The 19,910-nt window shown below is 47.5% G+C and overlaps 1 protein-coding gene across 3 annotated transcripts in view; it reads right to left on the bottom strand.

Moving 5' to 3' along the window:
• The window catches only part of GDNF (glial cell derived neurotrophic factor), a 37,581-nt gene extending 18,052 nt beyond the window's left edge, over nt 1-19,529 (bottom strand). Inside the window, exons 1-2 of one of the 3 annotated variants that reach the window (XM_060236069.1) lie at nt 19,419-19,527; nt 1,463-1,660 (exon numbers count right to left, since the gene is read on the bottom strand). In XM_060236069.1, coding sequence (XP_060092052.1) covers nt 1,463-1,634 — 172 coding nt within the window. In that variant the 5' untranslated portion in view covers nt 1,635-1,660; nt 19,419-19,527. Of the gene's footprint in view, nt 1-1,462; nt 1,661-19,418 lie in introns of all 3 variants that reach the window. The other 2 variants (XM_060236070.1, XM_060236072.1) reach the window with 2 other exon arrangements.
• Nucleotides 19,530-19,910: the final 381 nt, after the last annotated feature.

The raw sequence follows: 19,910 nt of genomic DNA, 5'->3' as shown, positions 1-19,910 counted from the left end.
ACTTCATTTGGATTTCAACAAGTTCTACAATTTGTCATATGCCGTATGCCATTTATTTGCTGTAGTTCTAGAACAGCAATATTCTTGTTTATGCTTCAGTATTTTTATTCAGTGAGATGCGATGCACAGCCCAATTAAACCAAGCTGATCGACTGTGATTTATGAGGATTTAAGATCACTGCAGTTGGTCTTTTCCTCCTTGACCTGCAACTGATCCTTGCCCTTGGGAAGCTCTGACTCATTCTCCATGAACAGAAGCTACAGCATCACTGTCATAATTAGGGACAGTTTATCTGTGCAGTGGTGGCACCAAATTTCCAACAACTATAGCCGGACTTGTGTGTGCCCATATTCATGTTTGCTGAAAACACACATGCAAGATTCCAGATAAAATTGCAAATGCCTAAGGGTTGTGGCAAGAAAATTCAGTGATGTCACCACCAGCTTATTGGTGCACCATCAAATCCTATCGGTTTTATACTACTATAACTCTATAACCAGGGCTCTTTTTCTAGCAGGATCTCCTCTGCATATTAGGCCACACCCCCTGATGTAGCCAATCCTCCTGGAGCTTACAGTAGGCCCTGTACTAAGAGCCCGCTAAGCTCTTGGAGGATTGGCTACATCAGGGGGGCGTGACCTAATATGCAGAGGAGCTCCTGCTAGAAAAAGAGCCCTGTCTATAACTATGGCTTCATCCGAACAACCCGGGAATGATAGTTTAGTTTTGCTGCTGAACATTATGCATTGCAGATCCTAGGTAGGCCCCATCAAAGAATTATTGTCCCCTGGGAAGAACGATCCTAGCCAGGTTAGGATCAAACTACATGTGACACATAAATTGTGTCCTGAACTACAGATGTGTACTTTGACCCTAAAAATGGGATCATGATAGGAAAGCCCTTGACTAATCTCTTCTCCACACTGTTTGGTCAACTGAAAGGGACTGTTTTAGCCTTGGCAGGGGGAAAAAAAATCTGCTGTATTGTGCCTACCCTTTTTCTACACTTGGGATTAAAGATAACATGGAGGACATTTTCAATGGGAGGAATGGCATGAGAAGGGGACGGATTAACTCCTCCCCCTTCCCCAACATGAATCTCTATTGAAGGATTTCCATGTCTCCTTTTCAGGAGTTCCATCATGGAACTTCAACATCACATGTAGTTTGGATCTACGGTGCGGCATGAACCATAGGTGTTGACCACTGACCCTCAGCCCCATTGACGCCAATGAACATGAAACAGACTAGCCTTATGAATCCCAGTAGATCTGGGCTATCACTGTTGCTACAGATCTGCCTTGGGCATTAGAACTCTGTTTGCTCTGGGACTGGGCAAGGAGGAAGGTTCCCAGGAGTACTGGATACCCAGCCAGCCTTCATGGTGGGACAACAGAGATAGTATGTCTTAGTGGTTAGATGATGAGGAAGTGGCAATGAGGAAAGGGAACTTTTTCTTACAGTCCATTGGGCCAGCAAAAGGAGTCAGCGGCTTGCTGGAGGAGTGTTCTTCTTCAGTCCCTCCTGGCACTGAGCGGGCCTTCTCAGGAGGTGTCTTACCAGCGGGAAGAGGAAAGGTGGAGACAGTGTTGAGTAGCACCACGCAGACAGCCACCACATCCCATAACTTCATCTTAGATTTCCTTCCAGCACAGGACCCTGGCAAAGGAGACAGGATGACATTAGCTTCTGCCTCTTCTTCTAGCCATTCTGTTTATGTGCCTGGTGCCCTTCCCTGCCTCATGAACACATGAAGCTGTCTTAGACTGAATTAGACCCTTTGTCTATCAAGGTCAGTACTGTCAACTTCCTTCAGTCAGTCCTTCAAGAGTTTACAGGGCTCTTAGTACAGGAAGCTGCAGGAGGATTGGCTACATCAGGTGGTTGTGGCCTAATATGCAAAGGAGTTCCTGCTACAAAAAAAGCCCTGTGTAAACAGCAAGTCTATTCAAACCCGCCCCCTTTTTTCACATTCTGCACAATACCAACCACAGAATTGGTATTAAATCTCAAGTTGCAGTTTATGGATGATTTCGGTATGCTCAGTAGTCTTTATGCAAAATTACTTCTTCATCTCTCCTCACATTAACTGGAATGGGACTGTATCTCCCCCACTGTCTTTTCCACATGCATGAGACATTGCAGAAGTTATGTCTGCCGATACAATTTTAAAGCAAAGAGAAACGAAAGTATGCAAACCACCTGTTGCGCAGTTCTGTGCACAATTGTTATTTTGTTAAATATTATATTGGAAGCGTGAGGCATTGCCGCAACTGTTCAGGTACTGCAAAGTGCAAGCAGAACTGCACTAAGGATATTCGCCTTCCGGTTGTGAATCCAACCCTATGTTCATGACTAGCAGCAAGAAATTGACGGTCTTCTCTGTGACTCAGCAGCAGGCAGGAAAGAATCAAGGGGGTGGGGGTGGGCTATCTCCATGAAATCTGGAGAACAGACCCAAGAATGTCTTTCCAAGGAATGAGGAACATTTCCCCTGCTTTAATTTCTCAGGGTTAAAGTAGAAGAGATGCTGGGAGATTTGTGGTTGGCTGTTCCCACTTTCTCAAAAGCTAAACTGTAGCTGCGTGCAGAAGGGAGGTTCTAATTCTCTCCCCCTGCCCCATCATACTGTTTGATTTATCAGCACAACCAGGATTTTCTTTGGTAGCAGGAACTCCTTTGCATATTAGGCCACACCCCTGATGGAGCCAATCCTCCAAGAGCTTACAGGGTTCTTAGTACAGGCCCTGCTGAAAGCTATAGGAGGACTGGCTACCTCAGGGGTGTGTGGCCTAATATGCAAAGGAGTTCCTGCTACAAAAAAAGCCCTGAGCACAACTCTTCCCACATTGCTATTAGTCTTGGAAAGAGGTGAAACAATGCAGGTGAAATAAGGCTGGGTGAAGGGTTTCAACACCCTCCCATGTGAGCGGAATCAAGTTGTTCTTGTCTTGGCTTTTGTTCTATTGTCTTGGTTTTTGTTGTATTGTTCTAAATTTAAATTGTAGGTTTTTATTGTTCAATTTATGTTGTAATCCGCCCTGAGCCTGTTATGGGAAAGGGAGGAATATAAGCCTACTAAGTAAATAAATAAAATAAATAAAGTTCAAACGGAGCTTCAAATTTCCTTTCAAAAACCCTAGGGAGATCCTATCTTGGATTATTCTAGCGCAGGGGTTTGCAACTTTTCTTTTAAATAATCAAAGAGCCATCAAATGTCAAAAATTCAGAGCAAGAGATCATAAAGAGCTCATGTAAGAAGAAAGCCCATTTTTGCATCACTGGAAAGAGACAGCTTAACATTTCTGATGGTTGACATGTCGACCGACAATCCACAAAACTTCTGCAGACCCGAAACGGGTTGTTATGAGTCCTTTATTACATGAGGTCTCACAATAAGTAGTGAACCGAACTCAGGAGCACCCAGATGCAAAAGCTTAAATCCCTGCATGGTTCATATTTGCAGTATCGCTAACTCTATAATTTCCCTTACTACAAAGCATCTCAGTCCATGAAAAATCTTTGCCTGTTTGCTATTCCCTCCACCTACTGGTTGTTCTAGCATCTCACCTACCTCTCCAGTAGGGTTGCCAAGTCCCACCCACCCCACTCCGGACACCAACAGCGGTAAGGAGGTAGGGTTACTAGCTCCAAGGCTGGGGAATTCCTGGAGATTTGAGAATACAACCTGGGAAGAAAAAGGACCTTAGCATGGTACAATGCCAAAGAGTTCATCCTCCAAAGCATCCATTTTTTCTAAGGGAACTGTTCTCTGTAGCCTGGAGATCAGGTGCAATTCCTGGCGATCCCCAGGTCCCACTTGGAGGCTGCCATCCCTACCAATGGACTGTAACTTCAAGATTCCATTTGCCTTTTTCTTCCATACAGAGCAACATTTGGCTCTGGAGTCAAAGATTGCAGCCCAGCATCTGAGCCTCACAAATAAATTAAACCTATCCCCCATCTCCCCGTTTTCAGTCTCCCCTCAGATTTTATCTTACTGGCTGGTCTTTATCAAATGGTGGGTGTTGTGACATGCTATTTGTGAGGTGAGGTGGAAGTCACCTGTTGGACTACAGTGGGAGGGGAAGGAAGATGTGCTCCACTGATTAATGTCTCTTCCATCAACAGACATGTTCCAGTGAATCCAATCTCATACTTTCTGTAGAGATTTCTCAAAACAGAAACACCTCATAGCATGCCAGGAAAACAAATCAAGGGTAGTTCTTCTGAAAACATAAAAACCATGTAATGCTATAGGCAGGTTAGATCTGCCTATATCATTACATGGCTCAACCAAATTCCTAGATACAAAAGCAAAGAGAAATAGAGTAATCACTACATTAGAAACACTGGAGATTAATTTTAGATGATGAAATTAAAAGACGTTTGCTCCTTGGGAGGACAGCTATGGCGAACCTGGGCAGTAAAATAAAAAGTAGAGACATCACCCTGCCAACAAAAGTCCGTATAGTCAAAGCGATGGTATTCCCAGTAGTATCTTATGGCTGTGAAAGTTGGACCATAAGGAAGGCCAAGTGCAGAAGAATAGATGCTTTTGAGATGTGGTGCTGGAGAAGACTCTTGTGCCTTGGACTGCAAGAAGATCAAATCAGTCAGTCCTAAGGGAAATCAACCCAGACTGTTCCCTGGAAGGTCAGATGCTGAAGCTCAAATACTTTAGCCACCAAATGAGAAGGGAGCACTCACTGGAAAAGACCCTGATGCTGGGAAAGACAGAAGGCAAAAAAAGAAGGGGATGACAAAAGATGAGATGGATGGACAGCGTTACTGATGTAACTAACATGAATTTGAGCGGAGGATGGTGGGAGACAGGAGGGCCTGGCATGATTTGGTCCATGGGGTTGCAAAGAGTTAGACTCGACTGTGTGACTAAACAACAAAAAATTAGGGATTAAGTCAAACTGTGTACCATTTATCTATGTATCGAAACTTCTATGGTTAAATAGTAGTGATGAGAATTTGCTTTTGGCACATTAAAGTCCTCCTACTTGCAGGAAGCAGATTCAACTTGCTGCCGCAGTTTGCATTTCCAAAGGCAGAACCTTTGAGAGCAAAAAAGGGGAACTGTATCAGGATGCAGATGGATCGATCCTTCTCCCTCCAAGCAGCCCTAGGTGCAAATGGAGACCTGTTTTGCATTGCCTGACCTAATTTAAACTCCATAACATCATCTGTATGCTATTTTATGACTGTTGCAAATTACAGAATGGGCCTTTGCCTAATGCTGTGAAAACATCTCCTCCCCCTCTTTTAAAAATGGGACATGGCGAAGAGTTCTAGGGCAGGGAACTTGAGAGAGCGCTCTCTACTTTCCACTCTTTAGCTGGTCACAATAAAAGTTGTTATGCTACAACTGCTTCTAGCTTTTTTCCAACAGGTGAGAATAGTCACCAGCAATTTTGATTAGTATTTGATGGCTGCTAACGGACAGGCAAGTTTGGGATGGTTAGAAGAAGACTGCAGATTTATACCCCACCCTTCTCTCTGAATCAGCGACTCAGAGCAGTTTACAATCTGCTTATCTTCTCCCTCCCACAACAGACGCCCTGTGAGGTAGATGGGGCTGAGAGAGCTCTCACAGCAGCTGCCCTTTCAAGAACAACTCCTGCGATAGCTATGGGTGATCCAAGGCCATTCCAGCAGGTGCAAGTGGAGGAGTGGTGGAAACAAACCTGGTTCTCCCAGATAAGAGTCCCCACATTTAACCACTACACCAAACTGGCTCTTTAGCATCCCAGAAGGCATCCAAAATTGGGCCAGCTGGAAAAGAGCCGTCCCGAAGCATCCACTGTGAAGCACTTGCATCCCGTCTACGAGGTGCCTCAGAAACTGGACTGCTTTTTCCTGCCCCCCAACAAGTTAAGCGCTCAAGCGCTCCCAACGGTTTTTAAGGGGAAAAAGAGCCAGAGACGGCTTGGGGCAGCTTGGTGGTTTCACAGGTCAGAGCACCTCACTTTCATCCTGTTGCTTCCAGACGGCAAGGAGACGATTGCCATATGGCTTAAAAATTTGCTACCACTTCCAAAGTGGTAGCTTTCTGATCCTCTCTCCAGAGGCTGGAAGACAGGATGGGGACGGGTGGCAGATGTTGCCATTTGGAAGGATTTTTCTAGTCAATTTCTGAGGCGTCTCTGAGTCGGCCCAAAGTACCAGTCTGTAATCGCCCATAGAGGAATCCTATTCAAGTATTCTTAGTGGGAGGAATGTTCTCATTACGGCACAGTAACCCAGTAGAGCCCTGATCTGGATTCTCCCAGGCTAGACCGATCTCGACAGCTCTCGGAAGCTAAGCAGGGTCAGCCCTGGATGGGAGACCACCAAGGAAGTCCAGGGTTGCTACATAGAGGCAGGCAAAGGCACACCACATGTTCATCTCTTGCCTCGGAAACCCTATGGGGTCAACGTAAGTCGGTTGCAACTTGATAGCACCTCCTGCAACTTCATGCATATAGGGAATTTCTTTTCTCGCTAAGGTGAAAGTATTAAAAACGCCTGTGGCTTGAAAATCAAAGTGTACATATAATCTATTCAATATTATGAAGTCATGCTCCTGTAGCCATGACCTGGATATCTCAGGCTAACCCGATCTCGCCAGAGCTCAGAAACTAAGCAGGTCAGGTGTGTGTTTTGTTTACTACTTGGTGTGTTTTTTATTTTATCAATTTTATATCCTGCCCACCTCTAATGGGCTCAGGGCGGCTCTGTCACCTCACCCTCTTTACTTTTTAAATGGACACTGCTAGAGCAGCTGATTTTTAAGATGCTGTCCTATTATTATGAGCTCTTTTAAGCTATTCATGTTTACCTGTTTCTGTGTTTAAAGTTTTTAAAAAGAATTTCTGCTGAGTTTTAGGTGGGATTTTTTTTTTATAAACATACTACACTTATACTGCAAATGTTCCATCCCCCACACACTATTTTTTGTTCTTTTGGTAAACCATCTCAAAAACCAAATGATGGAAATCATGTAACGTAAGTGGCCCAGTATGCTCTGATGAACCTCCCCCAAAGAGGCATTATATGGCTTAAGCACACCTGGATGTTTTGCTCATTTACCTGGGAACCAGATGTGTGTTGCCTTCAGTTCTAGGGAATAGGCCCTCTGCATATGCTCAGAAAACATCCCTTTATCACTGCATCTTGTGTCTCCATGCTGGCATCCAGAACAGTTTTTCAAAATAAGCCTGTAGTTTTGTATCCTTCCCTGTATGTGTGTGTGTGTTTCTAAAGGAAATTCAGATTGGGCCTTGGATATATTTACAGAAAAGAGGATTGCTTGGCTTTCACATCAAAGCAGCAGCAATTTGGCAACTTTCAGTCATAAAACATTATATGGGTACCAGTCATGCCTGGTAAAAGTGGGGAAGGAGCGAGGGGTCGGTGGGGAGAGAGAGAAAGAAAGCGGCGGCATCTGCAAAAACGCCTCTTGGAGCTCTTTTCTGGCTGCATTCTCTCTCCCCGGTTAAAACTATTATCCGCTTGCAAACGCAATCTGGGACCAATCAAACGTTTCCCAGCCTTTCAGCTTGTACACTGGAACAGGCTGGGGTGCGGACTGAGTGAGTCCCTACTGTAAAGATTTCAGAAGGCAGGTCTAACAGAGATGAAGTTTTGATTCATTTATCTTGCTTGGAAGGCTTGGCTGTTTCTGGACCCAGAGAACAGATCGCAGGACCAAACAAACCAGAACACAGGTCTTAGTAATGGACTCAGCTTAGCTCCAGCACCTATTTCAGTGCCAAGGCATAGCTCTGTAAGAATATTTTGGAGGCTGTGTAGAGTGCTTTCCTACTGAGCTGCCAGCCAACAAATCCATGAAGATTAGAATTGTTGATGCCAACCTTCTCTAGGTTTCAACCTTTTCCGTGATTCTCTCATGGTTGCAACCTCCTGGTGGTGACTGGAGATCTCCTGCTATTACAGCTGATCCCTCTATAACAGAGATCAGTTCACCTGGAGAAAATGGCCATTTTCCAAGGTGGTCTCTATGGCATTATATCCCATGGGAGTCCCTCCTCTCTCCAAACTTCACCCTCCTCAGACTCCACCCCCAAAGCCTCCAAGTATCTCCCAAACCAGAGCTGGCAACCCAAAAGCAGATAGTCTAGATCTACGACAGCATGGCCAGGGCTTTTTTGTAGAAAAAGTCCAGCAGGAATTCATTTGCATATCAGGCCATACCCCTGACATCACCAATGGTGGAATAGGAACTTATTTACATATTAGACCACACCCCCTGACACCAAACTAGCCGGAACTGTGTTCCTGTGCGGTCCTGCTTAACCCCCCCCCCCAAACTCCCCCCCCCATGCCCTTAGTTTCTTTCAATGGCTGTACCTCCTTTACGGAAAGCCCTCCCAGAAGAAATCAGGAAAGCAACCTCATTACTGACTTTGTGCAGAGGTTGCAAAGTCTACTTCTTTAAACTGGTGTCTAGTGTATAATCTGGAATGGTGTGGTGCACTGGGGATTGATACTGCATTGACTGGAAAGTTTTTTGGAACTGCCTGAAATGGGGGTTTTGATCCATTTCAATTGTTAAAAAATCTTTGGGATTTGTGTTTATTGAGCCATGTTGTCGGCTGCCTTAAATACAGGAAATATAGGCAAAGAAAGATTCACAGAAAAAGGACAGGACTGAAACAAAAACAAAAAAAAATGACCACATAACCATAAATATAGTAATTATAATTTCATAAGCACTCCTGAATGTTCAATATGTCAATATATCAATATAAACACAATCATCCATCAATGTCAATGCAATACAATCCTGGATAAATCAAACCCAAATTACAATCTTCATCCAAATCCTGCCTTGAAAAAAGTGGATGTTTTGGTGGAAATCAGGATTTTGGTGTCATACTTCCTGACCTCGCTGGCAGGATCATTTAAAAAGGACCAGTAGGACGATGTCCGTTCTGGCTTTGAAAAAGGATTAAGGAAATAAAATTAAAAACTGGTGAGCTCCATTACACGGAATGGGGGTATCCTCTTATCATTCCATGATCTAACATTTGAAAAACTGCTGTTTCATTTCAGTGCTAGTCACTTTTTCCACGGCACAAGGCACTTTTTTCAAGGAAGGTTTTGGATGAAGACTGTAATTTGGATTTGACTTATCTAGGATTGTAATGCATTGACACTGATGGATGATTTATTTATACTGACATACTGAACATTCAGAAGGACATGAAATTATAGAACTATTATATTTATAGTTCTCTGTTCGTGGTATTTTTTGCTTCAGTTGAATGCAGAAAGGCAGAGTACAAATCTATCTGCTAAATAAAGCTAATTCTAGACCACTTTGAGTTACACTCCCTCTTGCAGCACTTGGATTTTTCAACTAGATTGCCAGTGTGGCGTAGATTGTCAGAGTTTCGGACTAGACTCCGGAAGACCCAGGTTAGAATCTTCACTCTGCCACAGCAGCTTGCTGGGTGACTTTGTACCAGTCACACACTTTCAGCCTAACCTACCTCATATTATTGGGTTGCTGGGAGGATAAAATGGAGAAGAGAATGACAGAAGCTGCTCTGGTTTCCCCACTGGGAAGAAACACAGGACATAAATACAACAAATAACAACACATTTCAGATACGATGTTTCTAACATGACTGGCACCACAGTCCAAACCCATTAGACTGGTCCAAACTACATAGCTGCACACAAATGCACATTTTTCTCTTCTGTGGTTTCATTTGTCCTCGTGAGTCCTGTTAATTTTGATGGAATTCTGCTCCCAAATAGCCTCTTCAGACTTGCTAAAGGCCTAGAGGGTTGTTGCAAACATATGCATTTAAACCCTCGGGAAGTACATCTGGGCAAGCTTAAGCAAGAGTACAAACTTGTTTGTCTTTAAGATGCCACAAGACTCCTGTTTATGCTACCTGGGCATATGTGACAACAGACGGCTCACGTTTGCTCATACGAATCCCCTCTGCCCCATATCACATAAACTCCTGTGACAGGCTCTCTAAATCCTGTACTCTTTCCTTGGCAGGAATTCCCATTGACCGCCAAAGGCCTCTCTCGACGATCTGTTTGTAACACAACAAAGCAGGTCATTAATTGTACAAGATCCAGATTGCTTGTCTTCGCTAAGGTTCCTCAGTTCCAAGTCTGATACTACTGCATCCAGGGCCAGCCCTAGACTGTCTGGCACCCTAGGCAAGGCTAACGTCTGCCCCCCCCCCCCCCCCGTCACTGAGTCACATGGGGAGCACCAGATTCGGCACCCCAAGCACGCTGGCATCTTGGGCAATCACCTAGTTTGCCTAGTGGCAGGGCTGACCTTGACTGCATCATACTTGGGTCTCTGTACTGCACAATCTTAATGCTTAATCTTAAGGAGACTGCAACCAGGGAAGGCTTTCTACATCACAAGCAAGAGAGCCATTCTGTCCGGGGCAGCTCTGAGAGAACTGTGGCTGACTCAAGGTCACCCAGCAAGCTTCATGCGGAGGAGCAGTGGGGAATCAAACTGGTTCTTCCATTAGGAGTCTGCTGCTCTTAACCACTACACCACACTGATTATACCACACTACTGTAAGCCAGATAGAGCGGATGCCAGCAGCAGGAGTTTCCTCTTCTGGAGCCTTTTTCTTTGGGGGTCATTGCAAAGATCAGAGGTGCAGCAGCTGGACACAGTTCTAATCTTTGCAATGACATCCCCCCCCCCCACCCCGTGCTGCATGGAAGACCAGGCTGAGAACTTGGCACTCCTAAAAATCATTGCATGGGAGCTGAGAATGGCCAGCCCCACCTGGGGTCTGTTTCTCTCCAAGCATCCAGTTTTTCACTGGACTCAGTGCTAAAATAGAAAAAGGGCTTTGATCAAACTGGTTGCCAACAGGCCCTGGAGAAAAATCTCCTTCCCCTTTTGATAGAGGCTTAATGAGTAGAAATGGACAGCTGAAGAGTTTCATAGCATGGAGGCAAATACTATCACCCGGTAAGTAACATTCTGATAAGCTTCTCTTAAAGGGATAAGGCACTTTTTTCTCCACACAGTGGCAACCTTAACTGTGATGGTTTTCACACAGGCCTAGGGTAGAACTTTTTTTTGGTTGAATTTGCAATGGGTGTTACTGTTAATGAGGGATAAACTGCAGAAAAGAATCCGAATACATGGTCTAGCCAGCACAGTGTTTGCAATCGCAAACCAGAGCAATGTTATTTGCAAGCTGGTGAAAACAACCTCCCTATCATTTTGACGACTCAGGGCCAAAGCACACATTATGGAAGAGATCTGGGATCAGCTCTCCGCTGTTTCTGCTAACATGAAAAAGTAGCCGCAGTCTGGGCTGTGGGGGTTATTGGGACTGCAAACAGCTGCAATGCCCCAATGACTGCGTCTCCTAGTAAGGTAAGAATGCACTTGCAGGCCATTAATTGATAAAATAATTAAGAACATAAGAATGTAAAAGAAGCCATGTTGGATCAGGCCAATGGCCCATCCAGCACAACACTCTGTATCACACAGTAGCCAAAAAAAGCAGGTGCCATCAGGAGGTCCACCAGTTAGGCCAAGACACTAAAAGCCCTCCTGGAGAGCCAGTTTGGTGTAGTGGTTAAGTGTGCGGACTCTTATCTGGGAGAACCGGGTTTGATTCCCCACTCCTCCACTTGCACCTGCTGGAATGGCCTTGGGTCAGCCATAGTTATCACAGAGGTTGTCCTTGAAAGGGCAGCTGCTATGAGAGCCCTCTCCAGCCCCACCCACCTCACAGGGTGTTTGTTGTGGGGGAGGAAGGTAAAGGAGATTGTGAGCCGCTCTGAGACTCTTCGGAGTGGAGGGCGGGATATAAATCCAATATCATCATCATCTTCTTCTTCTTCCTGCTGTGCCCCCCCCCAAGCACCAAGAATACAGAGCATCACTGCCCCAGACAGAGACTTCCAACAACACGCTGTGGCTAATAGCCACTGATGGACCTCTACTCCATATGCTTATCCAATCCCCTCTTGAAGCTGGCTATGCTTGTAGCTGCCGCCACCTCCTGTGGCAGTGAATTATTTAATAACTAATTGATAAAATAGGTATACAGTGAAGACCAGACTAGTCATTCTTTTATCCTAGGGAACCCTGGGAAATATAGTTCATGAGACAAGTTGAATAAAGAATTCCCAGGGCAGCCCCAAAATGACAATGGCCAGTATCTCCCGAGGAAGCCACAATTGGGCATAAGACTGATATAACAATTGGACAGGTTTTGGAGTAACGAACTATTCCATCAGCCACTTAAACCAAAATACTAGGAAATTAAGGCAACAAATGGGAAAGGTCTGGGGGTTTGTCAAGTTGACTATTCAAAACTTTTAAAGTCTTCCATACTCATAGGCAGCAGCAAATACTGGATTAGATATACCAGAGATTTCTGAGTATGGAAGCCCCCCCATTTTTACTGAGTCTCCCCCTTCCCATTGCAGACTCCTCCTAAATCCCTTCCCCCCTTTTCATGCTGTTCCGGAGGGTTTGTCTCCAGGATCCAAGATTCAGAGGGCAATTTGGGCTCCAGCAGGAGGAGGGTAAGGAAGTCCATCTTGCTGACAGGAATCCCTTCCGTCCAGGGAAATCCCCCCTGTGGATCTGAGCCATCCATCTTCTGCAAAGTATTTGGGAGGATAGTTTTTAGAGCCATGGGGGAAATGGCCCTCTTGCACGCCTCCCCTTTAAAAAATGATGTACATTCTGGTTCACACAAGGGCTCCCCTGACCATTGAAACTGAGGAGTTGAGGCAGAGTTCTCCTCAACAGCAGATGAGAATGTCTGTACCACTGCAGGTGGGAGAGGAAAAGCCTATTCTCCCGGCTTCTACCTCCCCTACAGAAAAGTCCCTAGCCACAGGAAACTGACATAAGCAGGCTAGAACCTCTTTTTCTCTGGCATACTAGCTATCTATGAATAGGGAACATTTTATACAGAGGAGCCCTCATTAGAAGCCTCATCTACAATCTGAAATGGCAGTGACTAAGTTTACATCAACTACTGTTTATAGGAATGAGGCCTGAACAAACTAATTACACCCAAGGCCAGATTAACAATTAGGCCAAGTAGGCACTGGCCTATGGGCCCCCATGACCTGGGCCGGCTTTTCCTTCCCATTTTTTCTCCTGCCTGCAGCCCTCTCAGCCTGCACATGCAGCCAGCAACTGAGCCACTCTTTGCCTGACTTGCCTGGTGTAGCTGCTGCTGGCATCGTTGCCAAGGTTGCCTCTCTGCCTCTCCTCTGCAGCTTTGTCAAAGGGGCTTCTGAGAAGGTGGCTGCAGCAGGGGCTGTGGGTGGTGGGGTGCTCCAACTCTGAGATAATTTGCAGGGGGGGCCCTGAGATTTTGACAGCCTAGACGCCTCCACAGGGTTTAATCCGGCACTGATTAAATCAGAGAGGTCCTACCAACATTTTTGTTCATGTGTAAAAAGCAAACGGAAGAGGGCTGGATTGGAGCCACAGAGCTATTATGGAGGAGAGTTGTAACCTACCCACTGTCTCCCCCTCAAAGAAACATGACCCGGATCTGCTATTAGCAGTTATAAAGGGAAGAGGGAGGCAGGTGTCCATACTGATGGGAAAATTTAGATCGAAAGGATATTAGATATCCGCATCAAGTCACACTTGGAAATATACACATTGTAAAAGCTTTATTGTATTAATTAAAACATTTACACCTTGCCTTTCCCTTGTGGCTTTAGCAGACATTCTTTCAACCCTCATATAGGATTAGGTACTGAAATATCAAAATTACTTGGTAGCAGCAAGTGACTTGAATAACGATTGGACCTGACCATGCTTATATTAGACCAAGTATTTCTTATTAGTCATTCCAGATTAGTTATCACCAAATGAGAATCCTCACTTGGAAGAAGAGCCAATAGTAGAGAGGATGTATGTGTGAATTTCTGAAATAAACCCTATTCGTTTTAAGAAATATTCATTTAGAAATACCATGATGGGCCCATGCATCCTCTTAAAAAACAGAAGCGCAACTCCATTCTAATGTTTACCGAGGGTTTGGTTTGGGAAATGTGGGGTATGAATTTCAAAGTAAAACAATGTGGCAGAAGCTTTTGGAATCAGAACATGAAGAGTTACTGTGTATTCCAGTCTAATTAGTTTGGGTATTCTGGCTCCTTAGAAACAAGTTCTATCGGACCTGAAACCATTCGGAACATAAGTTTGTAGCATTCTCAGGATTTCTTAGCTTGAAATGTCAACCAGAAAGGAATCCCCCAGATTCCCTGGGCAACTGGTTCTACTACCCAGAGGTTCACCTAGGACACTTGATCCAGTTTGGTGTAGTGGTTTGGTGTAGTGGTTAAGTGTGCAGACTCTTATCTGGGAGAACTGGGTTTGATTCCCCACTCCTCCACTTGCACCTGCTGGCATAGCCTTGGGTCAGCCATAGCCCTGGCAGAGGTTGTCCTTGAAAGGGCAGCTGCTGTGAGAGCCCTCTCAGCCCCATCCACCTCACAGGGTGTCTGTTGTGGGGGAGGAAGGTGAAGGAGATTGTGAGCCGCTCTGAGACTCTTCGGAGTGGAGGGCGGGATATAAATCCAATATCTTCTTCTTCTTCTGCACACAGATAAATGGCTAGCATTTAATCCAGGCTCCTGGACTCTACTTCCATCCATTCCTTTGCATGAGACAAAACTTCCAGGCAGAACTTTTGTGCAATTTTTTTTTCCTGGTCTACATGTTTTGAAGCAAATTATCTGGCTATTCCACAAGACTGCCACAGTAGGCAGCTCAAAAAGCAGGCCATTTCCTGTGGAAGGATGAACCTCTGCTGGAACGAAAGGTTGCTTCCACACATTACATTTTTAAAGGAATGTAACATGCACATGACAAACTTGTTGTCCAGCCATAAATACAAAATGGGTTGGAAACTGTGACCCACACTGACCGTGCAGGGCTTTCAAAGCAAGAAACAGAGGTTCTTGCAGGGTTTTCAAAGCAGAGAGGATTTGCCATGACCTGCCTCTGTGTAACAAACTTCAACTTTCTTGGTGGTCTCCAATCCAAGTACTAACCAGGTCTGACCCTGCCCAGCTTCCCAAGATCTGATGAGACTGAACTAGCGTGGCCTATCAGGGTCAGTACAAACACATGAAGCCGCTGTGTATCAAACCAGATCCTTGGTCTATCAAGGTCACTGCTGTCTATTCAGAGTAGCAGCAGTTCTCCAGGGTCTCAGGTAGAAGTTTTTCACATTGCCTGCTGCCGGTTGGTTTTTATACCCCACCCTTCACTACCTTTAGGAGTCGCGGAGCAGCTTACAATCACCTTCCCTTCCTCTCCCTACAACAGACACCCTGCGGTGTAAGCGGGGCTGAGAGTTCTGAGAGAGAGCTGTGACTGACCCAAGGTCACCCAGCTGGCTTCATGTGGAGAAGTGGGGAGTCAAACCCAATTAGAGTCCACACTCTTAACCACGACACCAAAGCGGCTGCTGGTACGCTGCTGCTGAGACTGATGGTTTTAATGGGAGATGCCGGTGATAGAACCTGGGACTTTTTGCATGCAAAGCGGAGGCACATCCACTGAGCCACATTTTGTGTGGGGGGAGGGGGACAGCTGTCACTGCACGATGTGTGATGTGCCTGTAAGTTCACCAGCAGCACACTGCAAGCAGTTAACAAAGGAAGGCTAAGGTTCTGATGCTGAGGAATTTGAATCTCTTGTCTACCTTCCCTCATATTCAGGAGTAGCACATCATAGAATGGGCAGTAACATCTGAGTTCAAGAATTCAGTTCCAGGAAAAGTGTACTCAATATGTGAAGCTGTCTTCTAGTGAGTTCAGACCATTGGTCCATCAAGATCAATAGTATCTACCAGGGCTTTTTTTGTAGTAGAAACTCCTTTGCACATTAGGTCACACACCCCTGATGTAGCCAATCCTCCTGGAGCTTGCAGGGCTCTTCGTATAGGGCCTACTGTAAGCTCCAAGAGGATTGGCTGCATCAGGGGTGTGTGGCCTAATATGCAAAGGAGTTCCTTCTACAAAAAAATGCCCTACCTAGACAAAGCAGTGGCTCTCCAAGGTCTAAGGTAGAGGTTGTTTCCCATCACTCACCGCTTATCCTTTTAACTGGAGGTGCTGAGCCTTGAACCTGGGACCTTCTACATGCAAATCAGATGCTATGCTACTGAACCACAGCTCTTCCCTTGCAAAAGGTTAAATTACACATTCAACATTTCTAAGAAAGATAATTACAGAAGACTATAAGTTCTATGGTCTGAGGGCACTGCTGAACCTAAGCAAGTCTTGTCTGAATGGGAGACCACCTTGGAGTCTCTACAAACCATCCTTTAAGCGTTGTGACAAAAGAAGGGGGGAAATCTAAATGTAATAAGTTATAAACATAAAAAGTTAAGTAATAAGAAGCAGGTGGCATTTAAAAAAAACATTGCCTTGCTATTCGTGGTGTGTAAGGGTTAGTCATGGTTACACATTCACAAGGAAAACAGTACTCATGGGCTCAGAGGTTCTTAAATTATGGAGTCCAGCACAGAAACCCTTCTCAGTTAAACTCCAAGTGCAGCACACAGGAAAGGAGCAACTTTTAGAAGTGCCTCAGTCAATCCGCCACCCTTCAAACCGCATGTAGCCAATTCTCCTGGGCTACCAGATGCTAGCCAAGGCCAGGAAGGCAAAATGAGGCCTATCAAGTCAACGGTGGCCCACGTGCAACTTGGCAGGTGAGGCTTAAGTGCCACGCAGCCTCCAAACTTGGACTAGTGCCCTTGATAAACTACAATTTCGAACCTGCCGCTAGAGGGCAGTATAAACCAACCTCTTGCTTGGCTGACCCACACCCGGCTCCTCCCCTTCCTATTATTTTGAGCAGGTCCTTCCTTGGCCTGTGTTAACTTTGGGAAGCAGCTGAGCATCATTGCCGTGGATACAGGCTTTGACATACTAGCCAAATTATTACAGATTTGCCATGCAAATCTCTCAGGAACGAGAAGCGTCCCTAGCCACTGCCCGGAGCAAAAGTCAAGCAGATGAAACTCCAGGTTAGAATTAACCCGTTCTGTAACTCCATTGACTTCCAGATGGCCTCACAACAGGAACGCACCGCCTAAGCTACCCCCACACCCAACTGCCTCGTGGACCGCGATGACTCCACCCTCTCCTCGTCTATCAGTGCTTCGATTCTCGGCTGGGAGCATCGGGCCCCTCTTCCTTCCCGGAACCTACAGCCTCTCCCCGCCTAGAAAGCGCTGGGACTCGGGGCCAGAAAACGGACCGGCTTGCGGCAAACCCTTCCCTCCCAGTCGCAGCCTGTTCTTGACTTGCACGGGGGCAACCTTGGCGAAAGGGGCTGCCTTAAGCAAAAACCGCCCTTGCAAAGCTTTTAAATGCCGTGCATCTTTCCGAATGCTTCTTTTGGGGGTGGGGGGGGGTGGCGCACACGCTTCACGGCCCCCGCTTGCCCCAACCTGATCTCCTGGGTTTACCAGCAGGCAAGCACCCGTGTGGCTGTCCCACCCCAAAGGCTTCTGAGTGCAAAGGCGACCGAAAGCAGGCAGCTCTTCAACTCGCGATGGAAAAAATCTCCCCCCCCCCACCCGCGCCCCCTTCCTAAGAGCTCTTCTCGCCCTCCCTGCCTCGAGAGCGCGCTCGGCCCTTGCCGCAGGCCCCAAGGCAGGTTCATCGACGGCGCGTCAGGGGAGAGCGGGCGCTGCCGCCCACTGGGCAAAACCTTTCACTGGATCTACTGGGTAGAAGGCAAGTTGCAAAGGCGCTTCAAACTTTCCCTCCGTGGCGAGGGGGGTGCGCGCCTCTGCGTGCTGCTTTTTCTTTCCGCCGCGTTTCCGCCTCCACCCTCGGGAACGGTGCGCCTTCAAACCTCTTTTGTCCCGGGCTTCGTTTTGGAAGCAGCTGGGATTTAAGCGGGCACACCGCCACAGTTGCCGGGAGGGGCTGCAATGCAAATGCGCGACCCCCCGATCTCTGAGGGACCTCCGGGGATTAAAGGGAATCCCGTGGCACCTTAAAACCAGCTCAAGGAGCAGTAGAACAAGACCGAGACCAGCTGCAACTTAAAGACTAACAAAAGCTGTGGCTGAGTTAAGAGCTTTCCCGAGTCAGGGCTCACTTCTTCGGCTACAGCTAGCAGCCGAGTCCATTTGCCCTTACATCTTGGACTTCCTTCACAAGGTGGATGGATTTCCAATAGGGAAGACAGATGGGCATGTGCTCGCTGCATCTGAAGAGGGGAGCAAACTCCTCCCCTGCTGCAAATTTAGTTAGTCTTCCAGGCTGCTCCTGGACTCTTGCTCTTTTCTACTACTTAAAAGCTAGCAATTAAACCTAAGTCCAAAGAAGACGTCTGACCCGGACGGCTCCAATGCAAGAAAGCGTCTCCTTGAATAATAATTTAGAAAGCGCGCTCGCCTGGAAAGTGCCACAAAACGTCTATCATTTGCAGCCACAGACGAAGCCCGTTCTGGAATGATTCCCATCCAAGGTCGGCGATCCCTGTGCAAATTGAGCCTCAGTAGCAGAGTTTCCAGGAAGATTCGAAGCGCCACCCTCCCCTCTTGCGCGCCCGCGGCCGGATTTCTTTCCAGGGAACCGGTTTGTTTGCCGAGATGCGGTGCAAAGGAACGGCTTTCCCGGGACCCTCAAAAGGGCAGGCTTCGGGCAAAAACGCTCCAGTCATTTGATCGGGTGGAGGGAAGATAATTCATAATAAGCTTTCCCAGTTACTCGATCGCAAGAATCTGGCAGGCTCTGGGGAGGGGCTACGAAACCCAAGATAGGCAATGCAGCTCGCTGTCCCTAGATCGTCCCTCGTGCGCCCCACCGCCGCCCGATCGCACATCACCCCCCCTCCCCAGGGTGATTCCATTTAAGGGCACATTTCGTTTCCTTTTCTTCGATCCGAGGCAACTAACAGGGGAGATGCTCTTCGGAAATGCACCCCCCCCCCCTCCCGCCCCGCCAGTTTCCAACAGGAGAGTAAAGAAACCGGGGGTCCACAACTCTCCGGAAAGCTTTTGTCGCCGCTGCGTTTGCAAGCAAACCTCGACCCAGGCGTTAGGGCAGGGACGGCGGCGTTGGAGCAGAGCGAGCCCAAGTTTGCAGCCTGGCGCGGGGTGTTTGCTTCTCTCTCCTCCTCCCGTGTGTGTGTGTGTGTGCGTGCGTGCAAAGACTACGCGTCTGCTGCAAGGGTTGCAAATCTGAATTCTTCCACCGCGTCCCGACCACCTTCGCCTAGCTCCCTGCGCTCAGGGGAGGTTTGCAGAGGCGCTCCGCATCCCAGCCCCGACGCTCCTACTTCCCCCAGCAATCCGGCTTCCCTTTCCCCGGACCCTTTCCACACCACTCCAGCCGGGCCTTGGGAGAGGCGGGCCGGGGAGTTCCTTCGACCGCTTACCTTTGATCTGGTCTCTTCAGACCCGAGGGGGACATGAACGCCCCCCCCCCCCGACTCCCCGCTGGAGAGACGCAGCCGGGGCGCAGCAATCCTCCGCGTGGGTGGGCGCAAGAGCCAGGCAAATCCTTCGGCCGGAGCCGAGGTCGCGATCCAGGCGGGGGAGGGAGCTGCCGCCGCCGCTCCGCGCCCCTCCCCCCGCCGCCGCAGGTGCAACCGAGGCGCTCTCCTTCCTTCGCGACGCCCGGCTGCAGAGACGCCCCCCGCGGTGCTCAGGGCAGGCGACCGCGGAAGCCCGCCTGGCCGCCCGTCAGGCCGGAGAGCCCCTGGAGGGAAGGCGGAGAAAGGCACTCCATCCGCCGCCGGGAAGGCATCGGGGGGCCCCCGCGGCGCCAGCTGGTCCAGGGAGAGCCGGGAGGAAGGGCCGGGAGGGGGGGCAGGCCAGGAAGGAGCGTCCCCGGCAAGGGAGCTTCAGAAGGCAGCAGGAGGGACCCC

Source organism: Heteronotia binoei, chromosome 4 (assembly GCF_032191835.1).
Source record: "Heteronotia binoei isolate CCM8104 ecotype False Entrance Well chromosome 4, APGP_CSIRO_Hbin_v1, whole genome shotgun sequence".
Taxonomy (NCBI): domain Eukaryota; kingdom Metazoa; phylum Chordata; class Lepidosauria; order Squamata; family Gekkonidae; genus Heteronotia; species Heteronotia binoei.
The sequence above is the reverse complement of the archived record's forward strand: the minus strand, read 5'-3'. Positions and strand labels throughout refer to the sequence as shown.